This window comes from Bombina bombina, chromosome 4, assembly GCF_027579735.1.
Source record: "Bombina bombina isolate aBomBom1 chromosome 4, aBomBom1.pri, whole genome shotgun sequence".
NCBI classification, from domain to species: Eukaryota; Metazoa; Chordata; class Amphibia; order Anura; family Bombinatoridae; genus Bombina; species Bombina bombina.
The window spans coordinates 510974193-510989181 of record NC_069502.1 but is presented as its reverse complement, the minus strand read 5'-3'; the positions used below and the strand labels follow the sequence as shown (position 1 = coordinate 510989181).

General features: G+C 33.9%; 1 protein-coding gene across 3 annotated transcripts in view; it reads right to left on the bottom strand.

The window, feature by feature from the left end:
* Nucleotides 1–453: 453 nt before the first annotated feature.
* The window catches only part of COL19A1 (collagen type XIX alpha 1 chain), a 1696717-nt gene continuing 1682181 nt past the window's right edge, over nt 454–14989 (bottom strand). For all 3 annotated transcript variants that reach the window (XM_053710417.1, XM_053710419.1, XM_053710418.1), the window contains one exon: nt 454–3663. In XM_053710417.1, the coding sequence (XP_053566392.1) occupies nt 3533–3663 (131 nt within the window). In that variant the 3' untranslated portion in view covers nt 454–3532. The remainder of the gene's footprint in view (nt 3664–14989) is intronic.

Genomic DNA, 14989 nt, shown 5'->3' with positions numbered 1-14989 from the left:
GCAACATGTTCCTATAAATTTAACACTTATGAAAATCATGATATCATAAATAAATATTCAACTATTTCTACATAATAATCACATTATTTGGTAGCTGTCCTGATAAAATGGAAAAAGATAAAATGCAGCCATTAAGAAAGGCAATATTTTTCACAATACTTTTATGATAAGATGAAATTAAAATAAAACAATAGAAGTTTTTTTTTCTGCTTTACTCTCTTCTATTCTGGACAGTGCTTAACCCCTTGCTATGGTTTGCAGCATTATTTGGCACCCAAGGGGGTTAATACATACACAATTAAAATATGGAAAATACATTACTAAATATTGCATGAAAAAAAAAGAGGTTCAATCTTTGTTTGCCATTGTCAAAATGTTATTTACATATAACTAGAAACTATGTTAAGGATACTGAGCAGTCACACAATATGATTAATCAAGTCAAGTAACGTGTTCATCCAATTTCTGTTGTATTTTTTAAATACTTTTTTGTTTAGATCTACTGCTACATACTATTCCAGAGATAATCATTCAAAAAACATGGAAAAACTGGGCAAGCTAAAATTTATTTTAAATGAAACCATGTGCATTATGTTTAGATATTTATAAAATATGTGCATAGGTTTCAAAAATATTAATTTTACTGTCTGTTACTAAAATAATATCAGTATTGATGCACAAATAAGCATGTATAATTTTACCTTCGAAAAACACAATATCCCTTCCTCTATTGCCAGTAGAACAACAAACAGAAAGAAAATATTCCAAGCTTTTACATTTTAAAATATTTAAATTATAAAGCTGAAAATCCCAAAATATACACAATAAAGAATTTTATCTTTTATATATATACACTTGCTGAATTCATGCAGCGTGCATATAAAAACAGCACCTTTCTGTTATTACATAAAGTAATAATCTGTAGTAAACAAAAAAGCTATAATAAGACATTGTGATCTTGAAACCTAACCCATGCATTGCGTCCAATGAAATTTTATGGCAAATTTATTACATATAACCAGTAAAAACAATGCACTGGTTACATTCTTGCTATATTTTCGTTCAAATAGCACCAGAGTGTACGGCAAAAAACATTTCCAGGATTTAGCCAACTGTGTGACCTTTAATATACTCACTAAATAAATAAATTAGAGGAAAGGAGGTTACTTTTAGATTTTTAGATCATTTAGTTATATACTAGAATGCAAGGAATACTAAAGAAAAATCTGGGCCATATTAACAGTTGGCTTTCTCTCACATTTTATTTTACTCTGTATAAAATATTAACTAGTGTGCAAGATCTAGGCCCTGTTGTGTTGCTAATATGTACATAACATAGCTTAAAATGTTTCTATTTTGAATTTGCAATTTATATGAGCTAAAAGGCTAGTGACCAGTATAACTAGGATCCAAATGGCCAATCCATCATTTTTTCATGGCCGTCGTTCATAATGATCACCTTAAACCTCTTAATTCCTCATATTTATAACAGGAACAGAAGTCAAACTAATGAAGTGAACAGCAAAATTTTCCTAGTGGAAATGTCCTTTCGAGAGGAACACACGAATAGTACAAGATCGATGTGAGCTTTCTGAGCTACATATCACACACGTTATAAATGATTGCTCTATCCTGAAAAAGAATGTCTTTAGATTTAATGGACGCCATGCATGGGTAAAAAACGTAAGACTTTTGCAGTTTTAAAGGTTATGTGCAACACAGATATCACATCTCAAAATGACAGCAAATACTTAAGGTAACCAGTCTCTGCTTGACACATTTTGAAAAGTGGCAGCAATAAAAGTAGTCATTTGAAAACAATAATAGGAAAAGAAATCTATTTCTTTGATATAAGCAACACTTAAAAATACGTTCACTCAAACCAATGTTTAATAAATCATGTGACCAGTCCGCTTCATTTTTAGCAAACTAATTGCCATTTCTTTCTAAATATTACATGAAAAGTGACCTTCAAGTTGATTATAATGAAAACATTTTCAACTGTTTTATAAAGTAGAAAAAAAATTGCCTTAATTTATACAAATTCTAGATTTCAGCACAGCAGCTGAATAACCACCTAATACCAGATTAATTCCTTATGACTTATTCAAGATGTAGAAATTCAACCAAACAGAAAAGTCCACTAATATCACTTTAAAGATAATAGTTTACAAAAGCAGAAACCCTGTTTGACAAGGAGATATATTTTATGAAAACATATAAATTTGGATTCATATTTACTCCAAAGTTTAGTCACAATATAAGTTATTGTGAGTAAAAACTTGAGAGAACTTCTTCATAGAAAACCAGATTGAGCAAAATAATAATTTATTTGTAACACATTTACACAACAGACGAGTTAGGACATGTACGCCCCATTATTAACCAGAAGAAAGAACTAACACTGCAATACAGAATTCTGGGTAAAGACATGCAGATGAGTTTTGAAATATATCACACTTAGCTTGTAAAAGCCATTTTGGACACTGAATCTATCATGATAAATCACTGCTGCTCCATACATCTTTAAAAGGACATTAAGCACATATTGCTTTTTCTGTAAAGTTGCGCTTGCCCCTCACTTTCTAGGTAAGTTTGTAACCTGCAAATCAAATATATTGTTTAGGCAATTTATAGCATTCTAAATATTCAGGTTACAAATTTTTGCTAGAGTGTGGGACAAGGCACCATATTTGATACAAAAATAAGGGATGTTTAAGGTTCTTTAAAAGCATTCCAGTGGCAGAAAGTACAATATCCTTTTGCTGGACTTCTTTTCCTGCTATGCATTTGAATCTCATGCCTTGACCCAGAATTCCCTGCTTTAGCTGAAAATGTCTGTGGGGAAATGAGTTTCCTAAATTGTCTGGACATGCAAATGTTCTACACAATGATATGGTTTCCATAGTTTACTAAAATTAGTTTGAGTGGAAGTGTGGATAATGTGCAGTTGAAATAAAATAATGTTACGTATGCTTTTTTGTTAAGGGTATTTACATTCATTAATGTGGTAATCAGTATATTCTGTAGCTATAACATTCTTTAGGATTTCATTGTCATAGACGTTATAACATCAACATTTTGCTTGATTTTATATCTCAATACTGCAGTATAAAGTGATGTGACACTCTGCTGTAATAATACAAATAATAATAATAAGGAAAATAGTAAAAATGGTAAGTAAAAATCTTAACTTCCAGCATAAATATATATATTTTTTCAAATTAGCATACGTTTTCTTTAACCCCACTCACAAATAATATAAAGAATCCAAGCCATCTGTTTCTCTATATCATCGCAAAAGTGCATAATATCAAGGTTGTGTCAAAATTAGAACAAATTGTATGAACATTAAACAATGTATTTCAGACAGGTGTTTTGATAAACCCAAAAATACACAGTCGAACTCCAAGGAATACTGGACATGAAATGCTCTATTGACAGCATCCTGAAATGTTGTCTCAATGTATGCCAAGTGCTGATTGTAAGAGGCAGAAGTGTTATCTTCATCCTTAATTTCTAGATAAGAGTTTCATTTTCCATTCAATCTCGGCCTCCCATGTGAAATTGGATAGTAGCAGTCTACTGGGTTACATCTTCCGCTAGTGCCAGGGGAACCAGAAGGTCCAGCAGGTCCAGGGGAGCCTGATAACCCAGGTGCACCTGAAATTGAAAATAAATATTATTGATAATACAAAATATGCAGAAAATATGTTTTAAGAAAGAATAGTTATAAAACACCATTATGTACATAGCGAGACAGACCCAAGAAAAATAGTTAAACAATGAGTGCATAAAACCAAAGTAAAAGGTAGACATCAGGATTTGTGAGAGCTTAGCATCTAGAGCACTATGGGAAATAAAATAATGTGCATGAATTATTCCTCTCACTTAGTGGAATAAAGATATACCCTTAGGTAGATCTAAAAGTTCAAAACATTATGTGTGGGAATTGCTTCGATTAGTGAGCCTGACCATATTGCTGAAGATTTCTCCACATGAGCACCAATATTATTTTTCTGCTCTAATAAATATTTCATAAAGTTACATTAAAAAGCACATCTGAAAATCTATCAGCAATTTAAAGTGTATGGGATAAACTCAATATACTGTACATAGGATCTAGATATTCAAGTAATTGCCCTGAAATGTCAAAACATGAAATTAGATGCTATGGTTTACTAAATATTTTCTTTTGTTAACAGCTGTGGACATTTAAAAAACAGACCCTCTATAGATAACACAGATCAAATAATTAACTGAATAAATACCATTTCATAATATATATTTGCATGATGGCAAAATGTTTAAAATACATTTTTTCTAATATTCTATTGTAAAAATGCTTAGTATTTCCTACATATTTAGATGGCTTAAAGGGACACTCAGGTTAAATTAAATTTCCATGATTCAGATACAGCATGTAATTTAAAACAACTTTCCAATTTACTTCCATTAAAAAAATGTGCAGTCTTTTATATTTACAATTTTTGAGTCACCAGATCCTACTGAGCATGTGCAAGAATTCACAGACTACACGTATATGCATTTGTGATTGGCTGATGGTGGTCACATGATACAAGGGGAGTGGAAATATACATAACTTTGAAATTTGTTATAAAAAATCTACTACTCAATTGAAGTTCAGACTAAGTGCTATTGCATTGTCTTGTTATCTTGCATTTGTTGATTATGCAAATTTAATGTGTTAAATGTTCTCCCCTTTAATTTGTTCCCAACTTTACCTGCTGGAGTGTATTAAATTGTTTACAAGTAGCTACTTTACCCTTATATTGGCATTTGAAATTGTTAATTTAGCATGTGGTATCCCCACCTATTCTGAAAGTTTGTGGCCGCGCGTACCAGCTATAGATAAGCTTTGTAAACACAGCCAGCAGAAGAAATTACACTCCCAGTGTGATAAAGCAGAGATAAGGTAATAAAATGTTGATTTCCATTGTTCTCTCAAAGTACTGGTGATTGTTTTAAGGACAGATATAAGATAAAGAAGCAGGTATATGTGCACAATGTGATACAGTAATGAGATCTGATTATACCTACAAGCTCAACCCATTTTATTAGGTTGTGGCTTCAAAACACAAAATCAGAGCTTTAAATTAACACAAATAAGCCTTAAAAAGCTAATTTTCATACATTTTTTACTCTGCAGTTGGTAAAAAAGCAAGTGTAAACACATTAAGGGAAAATTATTTTACAGTATACTGTCCCTTTAAGCCTATAGCATTTCCTCTTCCAAAATATAAATATAAATATGCTGCTCCTTTTCTGTATTCCCTTTTCTGTTTCAGTTGCAAAGTGACCCAAAGATAACATTTTACAAGCATAAAAAGGGAGTGCCACATAGCATAATCTTCTATTAGTGAATACATAGAGACAGTGATGGTAACACTTTCAGATGACACTATACAATTTGCAGACAGGTCTTCCCAGCAACCAGGTAGCTGCGTTATGGTCTAACTGCAACTTTTCTATTACCAGGGTGAGCAGACACCAAAAAACCTAAGATCATCACAGAACTAAAAATGCAAATATTTATTCAGGAGCTGCCTGAGCCTGTTAGTAATGAGCTCAGTCTGTCTATTGACTTTAAATTTGGTTATTCTAAAGTGACTGTTATATAGGTTCATTTCTGACCTACTTTGAATGTAAATGTATGTGTTCTTACTTTAGCTTTTATAATTGTACCCATTAGTAGCTTGAATTTTATTTTATTTTTTAGTAGAATTGCACCCTCTAAGTTTTTTTTTGTGTTATAATTTAACCGAGTAAGGGCCAGATTATTAGTGGAGCGGTAATGTTTGCGCACAACAATAAGGGGTTTATCACGAGTATTTGCACTCGTCGAGTGTACGGCTGGTATAACGACTTGAAAGCAAATGCGATAGATGGAGCTCTGGTTAAAAAAACACATCAAAAATACATCACAAAGTACACTTACACTCATAATAACACCATCTAATAAAAAATATTTAACAAAATGATTGCACAAAAAAGTTTTAAGTGCTCAAAGGTATGAAGTCTAAGGTGTTAGAGGAAAAGAAAGGCAGCCAAAGGGCTTTAACATAGAGATGCATACATACAGTTAATATGTATGTGTGTATATATATATATATATATATATATATATATATATATATATATATATATATATATGTTTGCGTATACATATGTATTTATATGTGTACATATGTATTTACAGACATACATACACATAAATACATATGTATACAAATATAGTGCATTGGAACCTTTTGCAGTTAAAGGGACAGTCAAGTCCAAAAAAACATTCATGATTCAAAAAGGGCATGTAATTATAATTTTTTTAATAATGATTTTTATTAAGTTTAGTACAGTGGACAGTAAACAGAAAAAAAGAGCCTTTGGTTTACAAAAAAATAAAGGCGAAGTCATGAGGTATACATTAACAAACAACAAAAGAAAAGAGAAGGCAGACTCATCACAGATGGGATAAAAAAAACAGAGAAAAACATTTCAACTTATTTCTCAAAAATACATAGTACAAGACTTCTGTAATGGATACAACTATGCTATACAATGTTCTAAGTTGCTCTAGTTAAAAAAAATTAAGCACTGATTTCCCTTTCACCCCCATTTTTCCTTATAGTTTAACTGTGGTCTACTAAATGACCTAGTTTATATTTAGATTATTAACTGTTCCATATACTAGACAATATTTATCAGAGTCAATTTATAAGGATAGAATTTATAACCTTCTGTTTGTTCCTCCCCTGATTACCTGCTTGATTAATAATGAAATATATGTAAAATATCTCCCCCTCTAGGGGGGAGAAGGGAGAGTGGGTCAACCAAACTAAACAAAACCAAAAACAACAAAACAAAACAAAAAAAAAAAAGGGGGGAGAGAGGGTGCCACCTCCTACCAAATTCCTAGTAATACCATTTCTGTGTTTCTAAAGGGAAATATCAAATGATCAATTTCTCTGGGAGGAAATATCTTTATAAATTTAGACCATTTTTTTTAAAGAATGAGGATATCTATTCATCAGAATTCATATCTGTAGCCAATTGTTCTATGATACACTGTTTTTTAAGATAATTTTTTATTTCTAAGGTAGTAGGAGGAAAGACAACCTTCCATCTCTTAAGAATTAAATTTCTGGTTGCTAATATTACTAAATTTATTATTCTATGTTCATTTGATGCTGTTTTCTTATCCACCAAAAAAAATATTTCTTTTAAAGAAAAAGCAAATGGAGCAAGTTTAAGTGTATTGATTAGCCAGAATTTTAATTTATTCCATAGTTGTAGAATCTTGGGGCACGACCAGACCATATGAATAAGATTTGCGGCCAATAAGCTACATTTTGGACATTTATTAAAATTCGTATTATACCGCTTATGGCCTTTTTCCGGAGTGTAATAAGTTTGATATAAAAGTTTTAGGTGGGAGTCTCTCCAAGTCTCAGAAACTGTAGCTTGATAAAGCAAGGATAAAGATCACGTTAAATGCTCCCTATAATCCAAGATTTCTAAAGGAAGAATATTTGTCCAACTTTGAGCTATATTAGCCAGGTTAGACTCCCCCATTTGTGATATACGATATTGATACCAGATAGAGATGGATCGCTGGCCTGCCTTAACTAAAACTGTAAATGAATCAAAGAAAGAGGAGAATCTGGGTAAATCATACTAGTTTCCAGACTATTATCTGTAAAGTAATCTAAATTTGCAATCCAATCTATAACGATGCGGCCAAGAAACACCAGATTATAAATTCGCAAGTAAGGAAGGGCAAATCCTGCTAGATGTTTTGGAAATGATAACTTTTTAATAGATATTCTGGGTCTTTTATTCTGCCATATAAACTGATGAATTGCAGTATTCAGGTTCTTAATATCAATCATTTTTAAAAGGATAGGAAGATTTTGAAGGATATGTAATATCTTGGGGATCAGCACCATCTTAAACAATGCAATGCGGCTCGAAATAGATAAAGGAAGATTCCGCCATTTCCTCATATACATTTTAATTTGAGTTATAATGGAAGGAATATTCAAAGAGTACCAGTCTTGAGGTTCAGCCGAGATATCAATCCCTAAATATCTAAATAAATTTGTAACTATTTTAAAAGGAATTTTAGCTGAAGAGTTTTTCGATTTTTTTCAGCCACAGCAATTCTGATTTCAGGGAGTTCATTTTGTAACCTGAAAATTGGCTGAATAGTTCTATTAAAATTAATAAGTTTGGGAATATTTGACGAAGTGTTGGAAAGGTATACTAGCAGATCATCTGCATATAATGCAAATTTCACTTCTTTTTTCCCAATTTTTCCCAGTATACCCTCAATTTGCTGCCTGACTTTAATGGCCAATGGTTCAATTGCGAGATCAAAAAGCAACGGAGATAGCGGGCATCCTTGCTGAGTACCTCTTTCCAGCCTAATAATACTTGACTCCAAGCCATTAATAATTAACCTGGTAGAAGCTTGAGTATATAGATTATTAATCAATTTAAGGAAATTATTACTGATTCCAAAACGATGTAAGGTATCCAATAGATGATCATGATGTACACAATCAAACGCCTTTTCTGTGTCAATGGCTAATATTGCAGCATCTGTATGATCCTCCGACATTATCCTATCTGAGTTTTTAAATGAGTCAATGGTTAACAGTAATTGTCTAATTTTTGTGGCAGAATTACGATTATAAAGGAATCCCGCCTGATCCTTATGGATAACCTCTACCAACCCTTCTTGAAGTCTTTTGGCTAAAATTGATGTAAATAATTTCTAATCAGTATTTAACAGGGCTATAGGTCTATAGGATTCCTTTTTGGACAGATTCTTCCCTGGCTTAGGTATGAGTATTGTCTGTGATGCCGCAAAGTTAGTTGAGATCCGTGAATCTTCTATATAATAAGAATTAAACAGATTAGTTAAGTGAGAGACAATTAATGGGGTAAGAATCTTATATACTTCGTTTGGAAGTGTGTCCGGGCCCAGGGCTTTGTCTGTTCTCAATGATTGTATAGCTTATAAGACTTCTTGTTCTGAGATAGGGGTATTCAGCTTTTCATTAAAATCAGTACTAACTCGTGGAGTGATGGTATTCTCCCAAAATTTTGACATGCTGCTTTATTTGCAGGACTTAGGGAGTAGATATTTTTTAAAATAATTATAAAAGGAATCAGAAATTTCTTTAGGTGTAGTAAGATATTTCCCTTCATCCTGTATGGATTCAATCAGGGAGGATTTTTTTAAAAGTTTTTCACTAATTTTGATAATAATTTACCTAATTTGTTACCGAACTTATATAATCTTGCCTGGTATTTTAGGTCTGTATGTGTTGTATTTTGCAGTATGAAGGTATTCCTTTCTCTTTTAATCCCTATATATCTTCTCCAGTTTTCTTCTGATGGAATATTTAAATATCTATTGTATGCATTTCCCACTGCCGCTGCAACCTCTCTTTCTCTGAGTCTCGAGTTTTTTTTAAATCTAGCCGTATATGCGATAATTTCCCCTCTTAATACTGTTTTTGCAGCTTCCCATAAAGTCGATGGGTTAGCAACCGATCCAACGTTGAAGTGAAAAAATTAATCTGTTTTTATTTTTAGACAATTTTTAAATTTGGGGTTTTTATTCAAATATTTTGAATAGGTAAAGCGTGCCATATATCCGTATTTGTTTCCAAGCGGAATATCTAACAGAATGGGGCGTGATCTGAGATGCAAATTGCTGAGATTGGGGATTTTGCCCCTATCTTGTATAAACTATCGCTAACCAGAAAAAGATCAATTCTTGATAATGATTTAGCGGAACTGGAGAAACAAGTAAAATTTCTATCATCCATGTGATGTGATCTCCAGATATCTTTTACTGCTAAATTTTGGATAATAGTGTCAAACAACTTCGTTTCAAGATTGTCTTTTTTTGTTTTCTTTTGAAAGGTGCCTTGCCTTAAACTAGCCAGAGGATATGGGGGGGGGGGCATATTGAAATCCCCTGCCACTATCAGATGACCTTCTGCCACTTGAAGAATTCTAGCTTGAAGAGACTCCCAGAATTTTAGGTTAATAATGTTACGTGCATAGAGATTACATAGAGTATAGATGGAGTTTGCTATCTTTAATTTAAGGATTAAGAATCTGCTATCTGTGTCTACTACTGTAAGTAGTTTCGAAACTTAGCTTTTACCCTTAAAGGATTGCAACTCCTTTTTTTCTGTTGGTAGAGGAAGTGGTGACAACCTCGCCCACCCAGGAAGATTTTAGTTTCATGGATTCTTCTAAACTCAGATGTGTTTCCTGTATAAACGCTATATTTGTTTTGAATTTCTGTAGATGTGCTATAATTGTTTTGAGTTTTATTGGCAATGTAATGCCACCAACATTCCACAAAGTCAATCTAAGTTGCTTAACCGAGGCCATTTATTTTACTAAAAGACAGGGATAGGAAGGGGCAGGAGGTGGAGGAAAAAAAAAAGAAAAAAAAAAAGAAAAAAAAAAAAGAAAAAAAAAAAGGGAGTTAAAATTTGCCCAACCCCTCCTCTTCTCTGGGGGGAGAGGATTATCTGGTTCCATACATTCAGGGATAACCTTTAATAAAATATCGTCCATAACTCAAAATATTTATGTAAAATTCCCAAAACAGCTTAATACTTGTTTATCTCACCCCATGTCCAGCCAGTTTCTTCTCTGCTTCTTGAGCTGATTCATAGAATAGGGTTTGACCATCCAGTATTACCCTGAGTCTAGCAAGGTATATAACTGTGGCCTGCCATCCTGCCTTTATCATTTTGCCACAGACTGGGGAGAGCTCCCTCCGCCTCAAGGAAGTTTCAAAAGAAAAATCCTGAAAAATCAGGATTTTTGCTTGGTTATATACTACTGGTTGGTTCTTGCGAAAGTGTTGTAAAAACAACACTTTATCCTGATAATTTAAAAATTTTGCGATAATATGTCTGGGTTTAGTGAAGTTTCTCGAGGCTTCGGGCAGTCTCCCCAGTCTGTGAGCTCTCTCGATTATAAATGGAGTCAAAGAGGGAGGGATGTTTAATAATTGTGGAAGAGTGTGAGACATAAATTTTATTTGGTCTTCCTGTTGGTTAACTTCTGGGACTCCAATAATTTTAAGATTGTTTCTTCTCAATCTATTTTCAAGATCTTCTAATTTAGACTGCATTTTAACTAGCTCTTTATAGTTACTCTAAATCTTAGGGACACATGAATTAGACACGTCCTCTAGGTCCGAAATTTTCTGCTTGGCTAGTTGTAATCTGCTAGAGAATTGCCTGACTTCTGTTGTCAGGGACAGAATGTCTTGTTTAATTTCAGTTCTTAGTGAGTCAAATTTTGGTGTTATAGCTTCTAAGATGAAGGCAACTAATGATTGCGATTCCTGAATAGACATATAATGGACGTTAGAATGAATGGACTCAGAATGGACCTCTACCAGAGTCTCTGCAGAGTTTTTGTTCCTCCGTTCCCTGTGCTTGGATGCCATGCCTGGATTCGAATTAGACATGAAGGAAGGTGAAGTGAGATATTTATCCATATAATTTAAGTGAAAATCCAATAATGGAATACCGTCTCTGTGCAAGTGCCAAAATCTATCAGAACAGATAATGAAGGATTAGGAAGTGGAGGTCATGCAAGGAGGGAGGAGGAAAAAAAAAAAAGGTGTTCGATTAAATTGTGAGAGTGATAGATCAGAAGATGGCACACAGCACTAGAAGGGTCCGAAGGTTAGGCCGTGAAATATAGAGTTTAAGATTCTACCTGTTGGCGTCTAGAGGCTATCAGGGCTGCAAGACTCAGGCAATTCAGGGGTCCCTTAATTGGGGTGCCCCTAGATTTACCTATATTAAAAGGTATGCACTACTTAATATAGTGAACCCCTAAAGTTCGACTCCCAATGTAACTTTATTACCTAAGCATCAAAGATATTAGGTATTTAAATTTGAATTAGAGAACTAGAGAACCAGCTAAGCCACATGCGCCTGAACTGAGGACGTTTGTCTAATCTTCTGCTTCCCTACTACTGAGATTCCAATCTAATATTTCATCTAGTCCTTGAATTATCTTGATCATAAATTTAGTGCCAGGTAAAATTCAAATAAAGCCAGTTAAACAGCAATATGCTGAATAGCTGTATCCAAAGATGTACTTATATGTTATAAACTGCTAATTTTACTGAGAGGAGGGTGTGTGCCTCCTACACCCTTATTCAAATGCAAGTAGAGAATATTTCATCATCAAAAATATACATAGAATTACCTCCACTTAATACAATCAAGTTAACAGCAAACTTATCCAGAGCCTTCAATTTAATGCATAATATAAATGAGAAACCAATAGTGCATTAATCCCAATTATATATCTAAAGTCAAGGAGTTCCGCAAATTCTATTTATTTGGAGAAAATGGTATTATATATTAGACTTCTTTATTTGAGAGAATTTTTAATTTAATTTCAGAGGGTGCCTCCAAGATTGAGTGCGTAAGAAAGGAAAAAAAATGATTCCCACACGACCTAATATTATAGTCCGTGCAAGGGCCCACTTCCAAATATATATACAGTATATGAACTTTTAAATCGTTTGAAATAGTAATTATTTGGGTTCTAACCCCTCAATAACTAAATCTAGAATAACATGAAATTATTTGGGCTTTAGGAAAGCCAGGAGATTTATTTTATTCATTTTCTTTCCCCATACCTTTTCTTTGATTTTACTAGCTAGAAGGGGAAAAAAGAAGAAGCAAGCTATGGCCTTTTAAATAAGCCACCCCAATGCCCTTCAAAAGTTATTAAGGCTCAATTAAAATATAATAGCTCTGTTATTGCAGGTTGACTAGGTTACTTGCTACTTTAAGCAAGAATAAAAAAAAAATTGGACCCTTAAATCCTATATGAAAAAGACAAGGACTCAAGAGCATTTTCAACTCCGAGAGCTAACTGCTGATGGTAGACAATTGTCATCCCCTAAACACTGCACCCGTGGGCGGGAGGTTCTATCCGGTGAGCAGGCAGAGGGATTAATTTGCAGCAATACCCAATGTCCTTGTTTTTAGGCTATCAACCCCCCTCACGCAGCACCAGTGGGAGGGAGGGACTGCCCCTATGCGAGTCAGGCTCGACCGGGACACTGAACACGCTGGATTTACTTTACCTGCCTCCCTTGCACAACACCAGTGGGGGGGGGGGGGGGGGGCTTTACCAGGGAGTAAACACATGGTCGGATTTCAGAGGCACTTAACAATAGTTTTGGCTATCTACCCCCCTCAAGCAGCACCGGTGGGAGGGGGGGACTGCCAATGATAAATTTAAGATCTTCTGGAGCCCAGTCCACAAGATGTCACATGTGGAGCTTCCAAGTAGGTACTCTAAGGCGCAAGTTGGTTATAGTGCTCCACGGGTCCCTCAGAGCGATATCCGGCCCTGCTGCAGTTACTTCCCCAGTCACCAGGGCGTCCGGCCGATTTAACCGCCAAGGGCTCAGCTGCAGGGATCCAAGGGAATGCAATTTTAAATAACTTTCCAATTTACTTTTATCACCAATTTTGCTTTGTTCTCTTGGTATTCTTAGTTAAAAACTAAATCTAGGAGGTTCATATGTTAAAGGGACAGTACACTGTAAAATTATTTTTATATGAATGTATTTTCAATGACTTGTTATACCGGCTGCAGAGTATAAAATGTATGATTAATTGCATTTTCAGGTTTATTTGTGTATATGAAGTAGCTGGTTTTGTGCTTTTAAACCACGGTCTATTACAATGGGTTGAGCTTCAGGTAATATCAGATCTCATTATGTTATCACTTTGTGTACACAGACTTGCTCCCTTATCTTATATTTGTCTAGAAAACCAAAGCTCAATACTTAGAGAGAACAATGGAAAATTATCATTTTATTACTTGACTATCATGCCCCCCCACTGAGAGTGTAATCTCTTCTGCTGGCTGTGTTAACTTAGGCTATTCAATAGAATATACTCCAGTATAGAAACTTTTAGTATAGGTTGGGATACCACAGGCTAAATCAGCTATTTCACATGCCAAAATAGGGGTAAATGAGCTACTTGTAAACAATTTAAAAAACTCCAGCAGGTAAAATGTATCATTGGGAACAATTTAAAGGGGAGAGCATTTTGGGGTGAACTGTCCCTTTAATTTCTTAGACCTCTAATCTAATTACATTTTGACAGATTTTCACCACAAGGGGGCGTTAGTTCATGTGTTTCATATAGATAACATTAAGCTCACGCACCAAGCTGAGGAGTGCTAAAATGCAAGTCTGTCAAAAGAACTGAAATAAGGGGGCAGTCTGCAGAGGCTCAGCTACAAGGTAATTACAGAGGTAAAACGTGTATTATTATAACTGTGTTGGTTATGCAAAGCTTCAGAATAGGTAATAAAGGGATTATCTATCTTTTTAAACAACAAAAATTCTGGGGTTGACTGTCCCTTTAAGTAGATGAAAACATGTAAAAACATATTTATGCAATATTTATATTTAATATAGTGTTATACTGTGTATGTAGTGTAAATATTTGACATCCCAATGTTCTGCACATAGCAGAATATGTTCTATGTATTTATAAATAGATATTCCTATACATATCTGTCTATATCTATACCTATATATAATCATGTATATATATTTATTTAGGTATAGATATATATTGTTCCAAAATACCATTATACATATACAGTATATATATATTTACTTATTAATGGTGTGTTACATAGCGTTTTTAATTGTTTTTCAAAGTTCCTCGCTTTTACAACAGATTGAGCCGGTCTGGGTTTGTACAGCCTTTTTTTTTTTTTTAATTGATATTTTCATGTCAGGTTAGCACACATGAGAATATGTGATTGGGTTTGCGCACGCAAGTATGGTGTAGTATCTTAAACTATAAAACATGCATATTAAGAAGTAGCAGGAATGATACATATTTTATATAGGGTCAACTGTACCATGTTA